This window comes from Vulpes vulpes, chromosome 8 (assembly GCF_048418805.1).
Source record: "Vulpes vulpes isolate BD-2025 chromosome 8, VulVul3, whole genome shotgun sequence".
NCBI classification, from domain to species: domain Eukaryota; kingdom Metazoa; phylum Chordata; class Mammalia; order Carnivora; family Canidae; genus Vulpes; species Vulpes vulpes.
Window position 1 is genome coordinate 38,383,110 of NC_132787.1, and position 18,591 is coordinate 38,401,700.

The 18,591-nt window shown below is 44.4% G+C and overlaps 1 protein-coding gene across 4 annotated transcripts in view; it reads left to right on the forward strand.

Moving 5' to 3' along the window:
• Nucleotides 1–18,591, forward strand: part of VWF (von Willebrand factor) — a 137,167-nt gene that overhangs the window by 89,619 nt on the left and 28,957 nt on the right. For all 4 annotated transcript variants that reach the window (XM_072766161.1, XM_072766163.1, XM_072766162.1 and 1 more), the window contains 10 exons: nucleotides 1,607–1,723; nucleotides 1,822–1,962; nucleotides 2,227–2,370; nucleotides 4,966–5,130; nucleotides 6,082–6,125; nucleotides 6,643–6,820; nucleotides 11,293–11,513; nucleotides 12,685–12,877; nucleotides 13,045–13,386; nucleotides 15,176–15,375. In XM_072766161.1, the coding sequence (XP_072622262.1) occupies nucleotides 1,607–1,723; nucleotides 1,822–1,962; nucleotides 2,227–2,370; nucleotides 4,966–5,130; nucleotides 6,082–6,125; nucleotides 6,643–6,820; nucleotides 11,293–11,513; nucleotides 12,685–12,877; nucleotides 13,045–13,386; nucleotides 15,176–15,375 (1,745 nt within the window). The remainder of the gene's footprint in view (nucleotides 1–1,606; nucleotides 1,724–1,821; nucleotides 1,963–2,226; nucleotides 2,371–4,965; nucleotides 5,131–6,081; nucleotides 6,126–6,642; nucleotides 6,821–11,292; nucleotides 11,514–12,684; nucleotides 12,878–13,044; nucleotides 13,387–15,175; nucleotides 15,376–18,591) is intronic.

An 18,591-nucleotide genomic window follows, 5' to 3' on the forward strand; every position in this document is an offset into this window, starting at 1 on the left:
TTTTTGGTAATAATTTTGGGGTAATTTTGAGGGAGTACTTCTGTGTAGATCTCTGCTCCTCTGCCAAATGGAGATAACAGTAGTACTTGTAAAATGTTTAGAACAGTACTCAGCACATAGCCAAGTGCTCGAAAACTGGTTGTCACCAGTGTTCCTGTGACCGCCTTCTTAACTGATCCTAATGTCCAATCAGGTCTTAGTTCTTGAGCATAGGCCTGTTCAAGACATTCCTTGGTGTGTTTGGGAATACTTTTCTTTTCCCAGAATAACTTTTCTTTTCCCCAAAGAGCTGTATTTTTTTTTTCACTGAAGTGTAATTAAACACAGTGTTACATTAGTTTCAGGTGTACAACATAGAGATTCAGTAATTGTGTATACATTTCTCAGTGCTTATCACGGTAAGTGTTCTCTTAATCCTCTTCACCTATTTCACCCATCCCTCCCACTTCTCCTTTGGCAACCACCAGTGTGCTCTTTATAGTTAAGAGTCTGTTCTTTTCATTTGTGTCTTTTTTCTTTGTTCATTTTTTGTTTCTTAAATTCCACTTATGAGTAAAATCACATGGTATTTGTCTTTCTCTGACTTATTTCACTTAGCATTAGGTCTGCCCTTCAGCTCTATCCATGTTGTTGCACATGGCAATACTTCATTGTTTTTTATGGCTGAGTAATAGTACATTGTGTGTGTCTGTGTATGTAGATATACACACCACCTCTTCTTTATCCATTCATCTATGGATGGACGCATGTCTTGGCTATTGTAAATAATGCTGCAATAAACATAGGAGTGCATATATCTTTTAGAGGACGTAGGAAGAAAGGAACCCTTGTGTACTGTTGGCAGGAAGGCAACCTGGTGGAAAAGACTATTGGAGGTTACTCAAAAAATTAAAAATAGAATTGCCATATGATCCAGTTATTCCACTAGTGGGTACTTACCCAGAGAAAATGAAACACTAACACACCAGAATAACTAACTTTCTGTTAATGTCTCCTGATTCTCACACTTGTTGTAAGTGCATTTGTTTCTTTGTTTTTATTTTAACCAGAGCCACAGATTTACATTCTTGTGATGCTTCTGCTGAGGACAGCAGTAATAGCATCATCTTATCAAATCTCAGAATGGTCTTTGGGCCAGAGGTTGTTTCTGTGCTGTGATCAGGACTCTGCCCAAACATTACCATGAGTACCTATCATGTATGGCACATTAAGCGCCCTAAGATGTGAGAGCACATGAGCTCGTCCTCCAGCCCTCGGCTGCCACTCCATCTCCTTTAGCCATCTATCTCTCTGCTGTGCCACTCTGATATTTTGCTCAATTCTAGAAGAGTTGCAGCCTCCAGTTACTGAGGGAGCAGTGCCTCTTGCTTTCATCTGTAGGCATTTAAGCAGCCTTTGGATGGATTCTGAGTCTTCCCAATGTCTCCAAACCTGGGGCACTCATGGGCCCCTGTCGCTCCTCCCTTGGCCCATGTCACCACCAGGCAGGACCAGTGGAGACATCCTCCCCTTTGTGGCAGCCTCCTGCTCACCCTCAGATGCAGTGTCTGCTGCAGTGGGCCCCCCTGCCAGTACCTGTGTGCTCACTCTCCTGGTCTATTTGCAGATTGCAGCCAGCCCCTGGATGTGGTCCTCCTTCTGGATGGCTCTTCCAGCATTCCCGCTTCTTACTTTAATGAAATGAAGAGCTTCACCAAAGCTTTCATTTCAAGAGCTAATATAGGTGAGTGATATACTTGAAGGAGCAGGTTGAGAAGGAATGCTTTCTGGGGGCTCCACTTGATCCAGAGTGGGATTCTCATGTTCTTTCTCCCCCATTAGGGCCCCGGCTCACTCAAGTGGCAGTGCTGCAATATGGAAGCATCACCACCATCGATGTGCCTTGGAATGTAGCCTATGAGAAAGTCCATTTACTGAGCCTTGTGGACCTCATGCAGCAGGAGGGAGGCCCCAGCCAAATTGGTAACCTGGTGCTATGAGCGGGAGCCTTGTCAGGTCTTAATTATTGGCATGCTTGACTGAGTAACCTTGGCCAGTCACTTTGTTCCTTGGGCTGCTTTCTTTTCCTGTACAGTGTGGGCCCAGATGCTCCATCTGAATCTCACCTGTGTGTATCTCTGTCTCTGAATCATTCCATTTAGACGACCTAAGGATCTCTTCTGAGACGGGCTGCCCAACATTCCTGCAGTTAGGACTGACTTGGTGTGGTCTGTTCTCCATTCTCAGGGGATGCTTTGGGCTTTGCCGTGCGATATGTCACCTCAGAAGTCCACGGTGCCAGGCCCGGAGCCTCGAAAGCGGTGGTTATCCTAGTCACAGATGTCTCTGTGGATTCAGTGGATGCTGCAGCCGAGGCCGCCAGGTCCAACCGTAAGTGTGCAGTATATGATCCCGAGACTCTCGGAAACCACTGGAGGACTGAAAGTGGGAGGGTGGGGGGTGTGCTTTTGGGTGGCTTGGATGGCAGTGAATGCCTCAGAGCCCCCTGTGGCCTGGTTTCAAACAGCAGGGAGTGACCTAATCATGTGTTACTTAGAAACCAAACCAAACCAAACGCGTTTGTCCTTCATTTGTCTGCATGCTTTCAACTGTCGCCTGTAATCTCTCCGCATTTTCCCTTTGTGTTCTGGGCGGGTCACACCTCTCCACCTTTCCTTTCTGAGGTGGTTTCCTTGCTCTGTCCCTGCTCTCACCACCTCTGAGGCCAGAGTGACTCAGTATAGGGTTGTGGGAACCATCAGACCTTCACATGTGCAGAGCCCTCTCCCGGTAATGGCCTAATGGGTGTGGGGAGCAGATTGGACAAGAGAAAGGGTGCAGCTTTAGGAAAGGAATGAGTGTGGGCATGACCAAGCATGCCAATAAACATGGCACCCCATGTTCTGTGAATAGCAACAGAATGTGAGCAGGGGCGGGTGGCATCATGCCGAGGGAGGGCAGGTGGCATTATGCCCAGGGAGGGCTTAACAATGTTAAGTCCCTGCATGGCCGCCTGGAGACTTGTTCATCCTTCAAAACCCTGCTCTGGAGTTGTCTTTGCTGTGATGTCTTCCTAAGAGAGTTATTCACTCCCTTTTCTGTATCATGTCTGAACAACTCCAAATGTGCAAGTCCCCTTGTATTTATTTGTTAAGTTTCTGTATCTTGCAGTATCTTGCAGAACTTGGGGATCTTTGAGAGCAAGGGCAACATCTTCTTTATTTTCATGTCACCTGTGCATGATGCATGAAAGAGGTGGCCATCTAATATTTGCTGAATGAATGAAGGAGACATGTATATGAAATCGATTATTTTAGGGAGAAGGACCCTAAAAGGGAAAAGACATACATTTGGATGATACAATGAGCTTACAAGAACTGAAAAGTTGCTGGTAGAAAATCAGCTCTAACCTTAGGCAAATTGCACATTCCTAGAACTTTCCAGAGAACTGAATTGTGGGATTTCAGGATGGAGTTGCTTCTTCAGTATCATGAGTCTAAAGAAAGACTTTCATCTGGAAGGGAAGTAGTTGCAGTCTGGGGGAAACAGATGTGGCCTAGGGCAAGTCATTTGATGGTTCAAAGCCTCAGTTTCTCATCTACTAATGGGCACGTACATTCTCTGGGCTCAGGCCTATGACATTTTCTCTTCTCTACTTACACTCACCCCCTGGATGGTCTCATTCAGTGTCATGGGTCTAAATCCATTCATACACCACTGACAATATTCCAATTCTCTAGCCTGGATCTCTCACTTCGACTCCACCTCGATGTTCTAAAGATAAATTCAATGTAAATCAAATTCACACCTGAATCTCCTTCTGTAATTGTTCCCATCTTAGACAATAGCAGTTCTATCATTCCAGTTGCTCAGGCCAAAGGCATCTGTGATTCCTCTTTCTTTCTCAGGCCTCTGTCCAAACTATCAACACACTACTGCTCCATCTTCAGAATATATTGAGAATCCCACCATACCTATCATGTCCACCAGGGCCACACTTGTCTCCCACCTGGACCATTGTAATAGCTTTCTGATGGAACCAGGTGGACCAGCTGCCACCTTTGTCCCCTGTAGTTCATAATCAACATGGCAGCTATAGTGACCCTTTAAAAATTGATCAGCCCAGGGGCACGTGGTTGGCTTAGTTTAAGGACCTGACTCTTAATTTCAGCTCAGGTCATGATCTCAGGGTCGTGGGATCGAGCCCTGTGTCAGGTTCCATGCCCAGTGCAGAGTCTGCTTGAGGGTTCTCTCTCCCTCTCTCTGTCCCTTCCCCACTAAAATAAATAAACAAAGCTTTAAAAAAATTAGCCCATGTCATTCTTCTGCTCTATAGTCTTAGCTGGCTTCCCACTTCATTCAGAGTACATTTTATGTCTTTACATGGCCTTTGAAGCTTTGCATGGTCTGTGTCCCCCTCCCTCTCTTGTTTGCTCTGCTCCCACCACCCTGGAGTAAGCACTGATACTTTTGCTTGGGCACTTGTGCTCAAGACTGTTTCCTCTGCTTGGGATATCCTTATGGCTCCTTTAATCCTTACTTCAGGCCTCTGCTCAGATGCCATCTCTTCATCAAATGCTTCTCCAGTCCCCTTGCATGAAAAAGTAACTCCCACTCCTACCCCTGGGCTCTCCAATCCTCATAGCCCATTTTGTTTTTTCCTAAGCCCTCATGCACATCTGAAATACTAGACATTTACTTATTTCTATGTTTTTTGTCCGTCACTGCCCATGCGAAGTCCATAAAGACAAGATTTCATCTGCTCAGCTCACTGTATCCCTGTTGCTTAGAATAGTATCTGACACAGAGCGGTGTCATTAACATTGGTTGACTAATATCTTGCTCACAGGGTCGGTTTATGAGACCCGTTAGGAAAACATGAGGCTCTATGCAGATGCTGGGTACAGCTTCAGGCCTGTCCATTGAGGGCCTACCTGACCAAAGCAGGCTGACACAGATCCTTTCTCATTCCTCTGCTAACTCCAGGAGTGACAGTGTTCCCCATTGGAATCGGGGATCGGTACAATGAGGCCCAGCTGAGCAGCTTGGCAGGCCCAAAGGCTGGCTCCAATATGGTAAGGCTCCAGCGAATTGAAGACCTCCCCACCGTGGCCACCCTGGGAAATTCCTTCTTCCACAAGCTGTGCTCTGGTGAGTCTCATAATGTCTTTCTTACCCTCTCCAAAAACAAAAACAAAACCCAAGAACAAAACTCATTCTAGAGACCGGAGGGTGGCCATGCACAAACTATGACCTTGATGAAGATTGTTACATAGACTAGGACCTTCAGGTTTCTGCTCATGGAAACTTTGTACTACAAACATTCAAGGGACTACCAGAAAGTTCTTTGTGTATAGCTCTCCTTCCATCCTAACTGTCTGTCCATCAAGACTTTAGCAGAGGCACCCATGCTTACTCCTGCAGAGTGATCTGGGATGAAGAAGTGGAAGATAGCAGTAGGGAACCCCAGCATGCTGCAGACCATGGTCTTCTTCCCTGTGTCATATATTCACCCTTTGCATGCGGATACAGGGCCTTAGAAAGCCAGTAACATAGAATCTAATATCAGAGTACCAGAGTTTAAATTGACTTAGTGAGAATTTTTTTTTTTTTACCATATAGGATTTTTTTTAAATCTGTTTTTATTTATTTTCCTAAAGTAACTAGCTGTGAGTCAAAACCTACTACAGAGCTATTGCCCTTTTCTGCTGGAAGATAGCTCTCCTGGTGGGACTCTTAAAGATCTCTTTCAAATTTGGGGGATCTTGCCTCATTTCCTCCCCCTTCCCCTCATTAGGCACTGATCAATGTATGAAATGGGAAAAGGAAATACTGACCATGAGAGGCTTCATGCACTGGAGAGATTTCTGTGTTCTTACTGTTGTTATTACCATAATTTTTAAGAACCACAAAGCACATGTGGGGAGGACCACAGAATGGCCACCTCTTAAACTGGTGGACCTGCATCCACATGGTTAAATTCCCACAGAGCCTTTGCAGAGCGAAGTCCACTTCACGGATGAGCCTGAGGCAGACATTGTGAAGGGCTTGGAGCTTCTGCCTAATGGGTGGGACCTCAGATCTTATATATGTCTCTTTCAGGGTTTGATAGAGTTTGCGTGGATGAGGATGGGAATGAGAAGAGGGTGAGTTCCTTTTGGCTGACTTTGTTTTTATAAAATAATTTTTAAAAAGATTTTATTTATTTATTAGAGAGAGAGACAGAGACAGCGAGAGAGCATGATTGGGGGAGGAAGGGGAGAAGTAGGCTCCTCACTGAGGAGGGGGCCCGATATAGGGCTTGATCCCAGGGCCCTGGGATCATGACCTGAGCTGAAGGCTCAGGCTTAACTGACTGAACCACCCATGCACCCCTCAGCTGACTTTGAAGGAAAGATCAGAAATGAGTATTTGGGGTGCTTGTTCCTCTTTTGGTCTTGGTTCAGTTCTCCCTCTTACCAATATATCATGCTTTTGTGTATGAGGGGGCTCAGGGGGGCATGGTTTCCACCTGTAAATCTTGTGTTCTGCATCCTTGCTGCTTGGGCCCATGTCCAAATCCTAGTCTCTCTGTCCTCGGAGGGGATCAGTTGCCCAGTTGATGGGCTTCAGGCTGGCCTGGCTCAGCCTCTGCCTGCCTGAATCTGCTTCTTTCTTTTGCAGCCCGGGGACGTCTGGACCTTGCCAGACCAGTGCCACACAGTGACTTGCCTGCCAGATGGCCAGACCTTGCTGAAGAGTCATCGGGTCAACTGTGACCGGGGGCCAAGGCCTTCGTGCCCCAATGGCCAGCCCCCTCTCAGGGTAGAGGAGACCTGTGGCTGCCGCTGGACCTGTCCCTGTGAGTCCATTGCTTCACCAGCCTGGTTGGTGTTGCAGGGGCAGTGCTTTTAGCATGGCTGTGCAGAGTGGTAGACCAAGAGGTCCTTTCTCTCCTCACTAGCTGCAAAGTGCTACTTCATCCACTTTCCCTCCCTCTGTGTCCTTTGGATGTATTTTCATTTAGTCCCAGGGATCGCTGTCTCCTCCTGTGTCTTTGGAAAGCACTTCCCCAGGTAATACATAGCCAGAAGGAAAAATTGATTTTCTGAGGTCAGTGCTCAGCCTGGCTGTTAGCAAGTCAGCCTTTAGGAGTCTATGCTAGAGAAGTATAGCAGTGAGAGTGACACCCCCAGAAAACTCTCCTCTCATACCTAGAGCTGTATGGGAGTTGGGTGGCATGGTACATCAACACAGTGGCCTGGTTTAAGAGAAGGATGTAGTCAACTCCATCTTGTGCAGATGTGTGGGGGGCATTCATCCATGGGGGCAGGTTAGTTCTCTGCCTACGGTTGGGAGAAATAGCTGCGTCTGGCAATACCTACTCAGCATTATTACTGTGTTGAAAGGACACAACCAGTGAGATAAAAGCAGAGCTGTATTTTATACCCCACCCTCCCTTGACAGTTTATTTCATGGGAGAAATTATCTCCCTGGACTGGATGAGAATGCTACCAGACCTCATGTCATTTTTGTTTATTCATAAAGAGTTCTATGGTTACTTTAAGTTATAAAACAAAGTCTCAACTTGTTAATTAGGTGCCTACTCCTGTGTAATAATCAAAGTCTAAAGTTTCAGTTAGGGTCAAAACAGCTCTGTAATCCTCATTTGGGCTGCCTGCCACCAGGACAGGGGTGAGTTCTGCTTCTTTTTCAGTTTTGGGCATGGGCAGGGAGGATGGAAGGGCGTTTTGAAGGTTCTCGTGGGACTGGGGCTTCTGTGAGAGAGCTCTGTGCTCCTTGCCTGGCAGGTATTTAGAGCAACTGCTTTACCTTGCAGGTCTCACAGGTTCCCCTGCTATATTCCTCTGATACTCACTCTTGGGGTGCAGAAGGAGTATGTATCCTTGGGCTGGCTCCTTCTTCTAGCCATGCTTCTGTTTTTTTGTATCCGATCCCTCTTAGGCTCTCTCTCTCTTTTGGGGTCCTCCTGACCCTAAGGTAGAGGGCCTCTTAGGGTCACTTTTAGAACAATGGCAGGTCATAATTCCTTCCATAGGTGCTATCTCTCCCCCCCACCCCCGCCCCCAGGACTCAGGCACTTTAGCCCCACCTTGGGAGTAGAGTGCACCTGCTTCCCCAAACTGCAGCAGTTGCTCTCCTGCTGTCTGGCCACTTCTGGGCAACGGTAATAGCTTCTTTATTTTACATTCTTCAGATATGTTTCAGACACTGGTCCAGGGTTCTCTGTAACTAAATGGGATGCAAACCCATCTCTGGGAGTGGCCTCTTGAAAGTCATGTTCATAAAGCTTGGGTGTCCCATTTGTCCCCAGTGGGGCACTAGAGGTGTGAAACTCACAACACAACAGGAGCTCTATGCAAACAAATTTCTTCTTAAATCCAGTCCCTCAATATGCTTCTTGACTCCTTTTATACCCTTGACTCTCCATATTCTCTTCTATCAGAAGCAGAGGATGAGATTTAGACTATTTTTAAGGATTAAAAAAATTTAAAAACATTTAAAACTTTTTATTTGGAATAATTTCAGACTTGCAAAAAAAGTTGTACAGATAGCACCAAGAATTCCTGTATATCTTTACCCAGATTGTGGTATCTTACATAATCACAGTGTAATGACTAAAATCAGGAATTAACATCCGTAAAGTACACCCATAACAGTCTTATTTAGTTTTTGTCAGTTGTCCCACTAATGTCCTTTGTTCAGAGGTAGGATTCAACCCAGAATCACACGTGACATTATGTTTTCTTGTCTCTGTATTCTCCTTAAACCTGCAACAGATCCTTAGTATTTCTTTGATTTTTTATGACCTTGACATTTTTTTTGAAGAGTTCTGGCTAGTAATTTTGTAGAACAGCCCTCGATTTGGGTTAGATTCAGGTTATACATGTTGCCAAGAATACCCCAGAAGACATACCTTGTCTTTTTTGGTTTATCGAGAGCAGGTACATGGTATCAATTTGCCTCATTACAGGTAATATTAAGTTTGATGACTTGGTTTAGGTGGTATTTACCAGATTTTCCCACTGTAAAGTTACTATTTTCCTCCTTGCAGTGAATAATGATTATGTACAGAGATATTTTGGAGCTATGGAAATATGCTTTTACCCATTAAGTTTACCATGCATTGACGATCCCTGCCGGAAACAATATTTATTGTGGTGTTTGCCAAGTAGTGATTTTTTATTTCCTTCTTTTCCTCCACATTTGCTAGTTAGAATTCTACTGAAAGGAAGAGCTTTTCCTTTTCTGTTATTTATTAATTCAGTTAATTATTTGTATCAACGAATAGACTCATCGGTTATTTTATTTTATGGAGTGTGATCAATTACTGGCATTATTTGTTATCTTGGTCAGATGGTCCTGGATTTGGCTACTAGGAGTCCTTTCAATTTGACTAGGGTTCTTTTGACATCCTCGGCTCCATCTTTCACACAGTGGGGAGCCTGGCTCTCATTATCCACAATGTATTTCTCTGTTGGCTTAATCCCAGAATATACATAAAGTAGTTTCAGAATTGTTAACCAATGCTTGGATGGAAAACAAATCCACTAACTAGAGTGGGATATTCATATACAATTCTTTTTGACATGTGTCTTTGAGTACATGATACATTTCTCCCCAAAGTTATTTAGGATAATTTCTCCCCTCCCTACAGTGCAGTTATGTTCTTCATTACTGTGAGTTTAATTTGTTTCTGTCTGTATCCTGTTTTGGGTTTCCCTCATTCCCATCCTTGCTGATTTTATTCATTTGTTTGTTTTCAGTATGTGAATGTCTAACATGGATCCAAGTGTGAGAATGTACAGAAAGGTTTACTCAGATATCACTCCAGTGTCCCCTTTCCTCCATCCTTTCTACTCATTTCCACCTATGTTCATGCAGGCAACCAGTCTCATTCATTTCAGGCTTCTCCTTCTTCACAAATGAGCTTTGCCTTTTTTTGCTTAAAAGCGTAGCCCAGAAATCCTTTCTGTTAGTTCAAAGACAGCAGGGGAGATTGGAGAGGATCACAGAAGTGAAGTCATTTATCCAAGATCACAGTACCAGCAAGGGGTTGAGCAGAATGCAATCTGGAGTTTCCCTGGCTCTGAAGTAGCCTCTTCACTACTTGTGGAGGGCAATGCGATGGTGGGCAGAACTGCTCTTGCTGGCTTGCACGCATGAGCTAACCCCATTTCTTTGCCTGTGACTTGTTACACCCTCACAGCAGTTGGGGCTGATCTCCTTAAGACCTGACACTATACAGCTGGATTGTTGGGGCCACTTGCAGCATGGGTTCAGTACTGCCGCTTGGAAGTGACTGACTATTCCAGGACTCAGGATTTTGAGGGGACAAGCTCCTGGCAGGCTGTTCAGCTCTGAAAGCTGGTGCCTCCAGCCCCCTTCATTTGTTAGTGGCCATGCTGCCTGACCTACAGGTCACTCGTGTAGGTGGAGGATGTCTAGACATGGTATGAATGAGGGACATTTGTGTGTTCCCACTGACCCACTGAGTCTGCCCTCTTGGGCTTTTATTTACCTACCACCGCAGCTGTGGTCATGATTGCTCTGGAAAGCTTATCTCCAACTTCATTTTGGTCCAAGATTAGCTTTCAAATCACACATTGTGGTGCTACCTTCCATGGGGAGATTTTTACAGAATCATCTTATGCAGATGCAAGATGGTTAGTATTCCCAAGTGCTGTTTTAATAGGAACCTCGAGAATTTGCTGATCATGTGAAAGAATGAGTGGCAAATAAGGAAGTGCTGAGACCCAATCATTTGTTTTGGCGTCAGAAATATTTCTCTTGTGTGATCTCTTAAAAGATCAAGTCAACATGGCCTCTTGTACCATTAGAAACTTGGCAGCCAAGAGGACACATGTGTCTTTAGGTGAACTTTCTTTACAATGACCTCATAAGTTCATGATATGCTTAGCTCCTCATGATTTCATCAAGTTATAACAACCCTGAAACTTAACTTTGTTTCCTGGGCCAAGGCATCCCTGTAGAGGAGATCATTCACTTTGCACACTAAAATTTTTTAGAAGTATGGTTCTGTAATTTTCCATGTTTTTGTGTGATACTTGTCCTTCTAAACCTTCTGTAGAAAAATATGTACTGGCCAAGTGTTATTACCTAAGCTACTCTCTCTATCTCTTGGAATTTGTTTCCTAATATGTAAAAAGGAGGAAGTTAGACTACATGATCTCAAAGGGCCCATTGAGCTCTCAGCTCTATTTTTCTGTGGGTAGCTTGATAACATTGGCCTCTTTGCATGTATGGGAGTTTGGATCACATCACATCCAAGCTTTGCTCTCTCCTGTCCAGGTGTGTGCATGGGCAGCTCTACCCGGCACATTGTGACCTTTGATGGGCAGAATTTCAAGCTGACTGGCAGCTGTTCGTATGTCCTATTTCAAAACAAGGAGCAGGACCTGGAGGTGATTCTCCATAATGGTGCCTGCAGCCCTGGGGCGAGGGAGACCTGCATGAAATCCATTGAGGTGAAGCATGACGGCCTCTCAGTTGAGCTCCACAGTGACATGCAGGTGAGAGGTACTTTCTATAGGTCCCATGCATAGCAGGACCAGGACCTCGAAGAAGCCTCTACTGGCAGTTGGTTTTAGATGGTGTGTCTGTTAGGGACTCTGCCTTCTGCCTCATTAGCAGAGTACCAATTTTCTTAGGAAGTACTTATTTCCATCTCCCCCGTGGCACTATTTCATGTTGTCCTGGGCCCAGACTTGGAAGAAAGGATCAGTTTTAGGTAGCATCAAATCACAGACATAGTGCTGGTTTCTGATGCTGGAAGAAAATTAGGCTTGGCACCAGTGCTGTTTACCCAGCAGGCATTTTGAGTCCCGTGCCTAAGGCATGTGAACTTTCCAAAGGAGAATTTTTTGGGCCTAAATTAGGGCCTTTGAAAATATTTAGGGCCTAAATGAGATGTATGGCTCCAGAATTCAAAAAGAAAACTGCAAAACTGGTAAAAATAAATGTTTGACTAAATGTTTACAAAAGGTTACATTATGCCAACTTCTTTATTTGTTTAGAAATCTTAAGTATTTCATTATGTAGGTTAGCTCTTCTCATTTTATCAGAATTCCTGAATATATGCACACTAATTCCTGAAAAATCATAGCTAGGCCTATATTAAATGAGCAACTCATAATCAAAAACTTCAAAATAATATTAAAAAGCCTTCTAAAATTTTTAATATTAAAAATTATGTTCCTTGTGGTACATGATTATCTTTTAATATGTTTGATATGATGTATAGTAGGGCCACCAAAGAACTAGTGACCAAAAATCCATCCATCCATCCATCCATCCATCCATCCATAAATGGACTTAATATAGTCCCACGAGATGCTTCAGGAGACATTGCCCTGAGTTGGCAAAAAGCAGCTTTCACAGCCTGTCCGGGAGGGGTTGTCCTTCCCTGTTGAATGCACACAGACTCAGGGCTAGCTTTAACCCCCTGGCTTTCAGGTTCTAGGAGCATGGCCATCTGTTTAGGATTCTAATAATCTGTTCTGTCAAGCTCTGCAAAGCCCCTTATCTTAGAAGAGCTCCTGCCAAGTATCAGAGTTTGTGGATGACACGAGTTGAGTGTGGCAGAAGTGGAGGGACTTTCAGTAACCTCAGGGAGAAGCTGAGTGAAATTCTAGGATTCCTTATTGCTATGACTACTGATGAGGCATTTTCTTCTTTGGGCAGATGACAGTGAATGGGAGACTAGTCTCCATCCCATATGTGGGTGGAGACATGGAAGTCAATGTTTATGGGACCATCATGTATGAGGTCAGATTCAACCATCTTGGCCACATCTTCACATTCACCCCCCAAAACAATGAGTTCCAGCTGCAGCTCAGCCCCAGGACCTTTGCTTCGAAGACATATGGTCTCTGTGGTGAGAAATTCTCCTTTGCTCTAGTCTCAGGACTCTTGGCAGCTTATATTCCTGGGTCCGGTTGGTTGTAAGGTTCAGACACTGGTGGGGATGGAGACTGGCCAGGTCTCCTGCATCAATATGAAGGCACCCGGGGCTACTGATCTTGCCTTTCCTCATTTGTCTAGGGATCTGTGATGAGAACGGAGCCAATGACTTCATTCTGAGGGATGGGACAGTCACCACAGACTGGAAGGCACTCATCCAGGAATGGACCGTACAGCAGCTTGGGAAGACATGCCAGCCTGTCCCTGAGGAGCAGTGTCCTGTCTCCAGCAGTTCCCACTGCCAGGTCCTCCTCTCAGAGTTGTTTGCCGAGTGCCACAAGGTCCTCGCTCCAGCCACCTTTTATGCCATGTGCCAGCCCGACAGTTGCCACCCGAAGAAAGTGTGTGAGGCGATTGCCTTGTATGCCCACCTCTGTCGGACCAAAGGGGTCTGTGTTGACTGGAGGAGGGCCAATTTCTGTGGTGAGTCTCCATATGCCTCCCTTACAGTGTGAAGACCAACAAAGTATTGGGCTTGCTCAACCTCTTGGGCCTCATATTCTTTTTCTGGGTGATAAAGCATAAAATCCCTGCTTTCCCTATTACGTAGGATCCCAGTTAAGATAAAATAAGATGATAGATGTCTCAGTGACTTGAGTGTGGAATTTCTGTGTAAACAAGAGCATTTCAATAGTTCAGACAAGTGTGATTTTGATGTATTGTACACGCATAAGCATCAGCAAAGTACGGAATGACCAGTCACATTTCTGAATCTGACATTCCCCCAAGTTTAGCAAAGGCTCAGAGTAAGCCATGCCTGAGAAGGATTTTGAAGTGTGAGTGGAATTTTCCTCTGACATACCAAGCAGCATCTTAATGACAAATACCATAGGATCACTAGTGGGGGTACCTGCCCAAGGTCAGCTCCCCTATTTGGACTTGGCATTTATTTATCATTCAACGTATAGGGGATACCACAGTGAATCAGATGTGATGCCTGCCTCAAGGGGCACTGGCACGAAAAGAGCACTGAACTTCAGCACCCCCAATTACTGAATATAACCCCTGATGTTCTCTGGAGGAAAGTCAATAATTCCAAGCATCTTGGAGTCTCAGAATTTATTATCATACAGCTGTCACAGCTCTAACTTACGGCTGGAGGACTTGGGCACCCTGGTCTCAGCTTAGGGTCTGATCAGCTATTTTCTATCTGGACCTTGCTTTCTGCATCTCAGAATGAGATCGTTGGACTAGATAACTCCTAGGTTCCTTCCAGCTCTGGTGTTCTGAGTCCATTAGATGGAAGTACCTCCTTTTCAACCTGCCTACTGATCAAGGGGCAAATGATAATTTCCTGAATTACCCACAGTCCTTCTCTGCTTAGTAATTTCTTTGTCTACCCCTGGCTACTTATTGTGCATTTACGGGAAATGCTTGGTGCTTTAAATCCTTAGATACTCCCATCTTTTGTCTATCCCTGGCCACTTATTGTGCATTTACAGAGAAATGCTTGGTGCTTTAAATCCTTAGATGCTCTTGCCGGCTGCCTTGGCACCATGAGTGGGCAGAGTGGGACAAGAGAATTATCTTGTAGCTTTTCTTCATGCAACTCTTCATAGCTGTGGATTTCTTATTTAATTTAAGACGATTTTTAAAGGATTTAATACACCTGTATTCAAAAGAAAGACCCATAAAACTTCCCAAGGATACACAGGATCACATTATCAGTTAGGATTAAATTTGGCTCAAGTAACGGAGAAGTAAAATTCTCTGTTACACAGTTGGTCAGAGGGAGGTGGCTCCAGCTGTGTCTAGGTTTCAAACAGGATTCTAGGTTTTTGCTCATTCTCACTTGGGTGTGCTTTTTTTCTCATGGTTTAAGATGGAGCTCTCATCCTTACATCCAGGTTCCAAACGGTAGCATGGAGGAAAAAGGGGAAGGGACAAAGGACATGCACAGCTGTCCTTGAAAAAAAGAATTCTGGAAACTGCTATTGGAGTCTACATTTGCACCTACAGTTATTTGGTCAGAACTATAGTCATGTGACTATAGTTAGCTGCAGCGGAGGTTGGGAAATGTAGTCTGTAGTTTGTGGCCAGGTGCCTAGCTTAAAGGTCTATTTCCATGGAAAATGGAAGGAATAAAATTTAGTAGAAATTGGCCATTTCTGCCCGAGCAAGTTTGTTCAATGATTAACCTCATCGAAGCAGCTATGCCTCAGTTTCTCTCTGGTTGGTGTGAGCTGAGTGTGACCTTGTTCTCTGTCTGTAGCTATGTCATGCCCACCATCCCTGGTGTACAACCACTGTGAGCATGGCTGCCCTCGGCTCTGTGAAGGCAATACAAGCTCCTGCGGGGACCAACCCTCAGAAGGCTGCTTCTGCCCCCCAAACCAAGTCATGCTGGAAGGTAGCTGTGTCCCCGAGGAGGCCTGTACCCAGTGCATCAGCGAGGATGGAGTCCGGCACCAGGTAGGAGCCTTGGCCTTTCACCTGCTATGGAGCTGCTTCTCTCTCAGGTCAGTAGAGTGAAGTGTTCACCAGTGATTGGCCCCCTCCAACTGTGGCAGCCAGGGTTAACTCTTAAGGAGATCACTGAAGAATAGGGAAGAATAAGGCATAATGGCTCTGGAGCCAGACACATCTTGGTTCAAATCCTGGGTCTGTCATATATTAGCTATGTAATAGCTAATTAAATAGCTTATTAAATAAATAGCTTATTAAAAGTATTAACACATTATGACTACCACTACTTCTATTACCATCATTATATTCATGTAAATAGAAGGCTGCAGGAACCCAGAAGGGGATGGGAAAAGAATATTTACATTAATAGTGGTGTCTAGTATTATTACAATATATTATGTACCTTGCATTGTACTAACCATTATATATTCATTATCTCAACATTTTTTGGAAGTTTGTTTTGCAGGATATTGACAGTTACTTGTGGTCAAGAGAGTTTAAAGAACATTAGCTAGACAAGTTCCTTTATTGCAGGATTCTTTAGAGCTTTTAATGCGCTAATGTGTGGTGCAAGCGTGTAAGAGGGTTTTTGCTTCTCAAACTTATCTAACCATGGGACTTGTATGTGTGGTGGAGTGAGTGAATGTATATGTAGCATGCCCTTGGACTAGGGTTCTACAGAACAGAGTAGGATGTTTTATGTCATTTTAATAAATACTTTAAAAAAATCTTTAAGACAAAACCAAAGCTTAGACAGCTTACTTTGCCCATGGACATGGTTTGTTAAGTGATAGAATTGCAAATTGGACTCAATATTTAAGGCTCTAACTCCAAAGAACGTGCTCTTTCTTTTTTTCTTTTCTTTTCTTTTCTTTTCTTTTCTTTTCTTTTCTTTTCTTTTCTTTTCTTTTCTTTTTTTCTTTTCTTTTCTTTTCTTTTCTTTTTTTCTTTTCTTTTCTTTTCTTTCTTTTTTCTTTTCTTTTCTTTTCTTTTTTTTCTTTTCTTTTTTCCTTTCTTTCTTTTCTCTCTCTTTTTTTTTGGAATGTGCTCTTTCTGATGTGTGAAAATGCCTTTTTGCTAGGTGTTCTTTGAGCTGATTTTCATGGGAATCGTGGAGTCAACAATTTTTGTAGCCCTTTACAGGTTTTTGAGTACATTTTGAAAGGATATTTACCAGACTCTCCCCCATCTTGGCCTAAGATGCCAATCATAGCTTCAAAGTTGACAACATGTACATTTGTAGTAGCTGGGCAGTGTGTATGCACACGCGAATGTGTGCAGTGCTCCTGTCCTTCCTCTTTGACAGTGACGCTACAGAACCTGATAGAGGGAGAACAGATTTGGCTTCTAGCAAAAGAGAGTGAGTGTATTCTATGATCAGGGGCTACACCCTAGACCTAACATCTCTATTATCACCAGGGAGGACTTTTGTCACTAAGCGAACCAGGTGAAGTGACTCATTATATTTAATCACACTGGCAGGACTCAAGGTAAAGCTAGCTAACCAATCTAGATAATGATGGAAACAGTCATTCCTGTAACTACACTATTCTGTCCCGAACAACGTAGGCCATGCAATGGACTGTTTCCTTTGATTTTCCCTCAAACTCCATGGGGTCGTTATTACATGTGCCACTGAGTGGGTGAGGAAACTGAGGCTCAGATGGCAGGAGGTGATAAAACCGTGGTTCCTATCCATGACACTGGGGCATCCCACAGTGTCCTAGCCCTGCCTTCAATCCCAATGGAACTGTGAGCTAAACTTTGAGCTGCGTATTCATGGAAGCATGGGCGTTCATCCAGTTATTACTGGATGGTTCTCATCTGCTTTGTTTTGTTATTGGGCTTTATCCCAGTGGACCCCATTTGTTCTCACTGTGGAGGAGATGAATTAGGAGGGAAGACTAGTCACACTCTACTGCTGTATTTCAATTGCCAAATGAAGTAACTGCCTGTACTGTAATATTCTCCAAAATGAGTCCATAAAACCATACATCACTCTCTCTGATCTGCACAGCTCTTGGGGTCCCTTCCTCTAGGCTTGAAGGGTAGGTACTATATATGTGTGGTGCCAACACCCAGTGGTAATTTCAGCCTGCATTTGCTGGTAGTGCTAGGTGCTCTCAGAGGGAGGCAGAAATGGTCTCTGCCCTCTTCTTTGGCATTCTGCAATGAGAAGAAAGCTTGAGCTTGTAAAATGTTTCTGGCTCCAGGAGTATCATTTGGCTGCAGGGTGCTGAGAGTTGGAAACTTGTGAATTTTATCTTCGTGTCTCCACCTGCCCCCTCTAACTCGACTTTCCTTCCCCACTCCCCTCACCTTCCATCCAACCCATTGGAATATGCATTTGAGTTGTGTGGAGAGAGCTTCTGAGTAGTGCAATATTTTGGACATAGAAACAGTCTTATAAACGTATTTCAGAACCAAGTGACAGTAAAATTAATCAAAAACTGTGAAGGGAACAAACACAGTTTTAGTTTACTTCAGAAAATATGGTTTAAATGGATGAAAATAGACATCTTATCAGCCACCTGCAATTTCAGCTTTCCCATTCACAGCAGAAAAGGAATAAAAGTCTAACATGAAGAACATTTCCATTAAATGAAATTTCCTTAACTGAAAAATAAAGCTGAGACAACTTTTCTTCAGGGAAATAATCCAGAGTATAAATCTCTGGTGGTAACTTTGGAAGGGCAAAACATTTACCGGTTTCCATAGCCCTTGTTTACTTTACAGAATGCAGTGTAAACATATGAGCCTCTGTGGCCGGCTCAGGGGGATCCAGGGCTGCGGGCTGGCTGTCCCTCTCTGGTTTGGGGGCTGTGTGGGCAGCAGGGACCGCCTCCATCACCAGGACGGAGCACCTGGAGCCTGAGCTTCCTCCCTGGTCTCTGCTGTTCCGTGGCGGCCCAGGAATTACATTTTCCTGCATCTGCCCTCAGATCCTTGGCTGTGGTGGGTGGTGCTTGGTCGTTTGCTGTGTCCCTTCTCTGACCTGGGGCTTTGAAGACTTCAGTTTTCCCTTATCAGATTCTCTGTAAGCTGTTATTTTGTCGCCTTCATTTAATTTAGAACTCCCGCCAGCGCTCATACCTGTTCTGCCCTGGAAATACTCCCTGCGGGCCGGGAGCCCGGTGGGCCATTCAGGACTGGCTGGAGTTGGCCTGTCCTGGTGCAGGAGTGCCACCTGCTGGTGTGCTTGCTGCATAACTAGACAGGTGA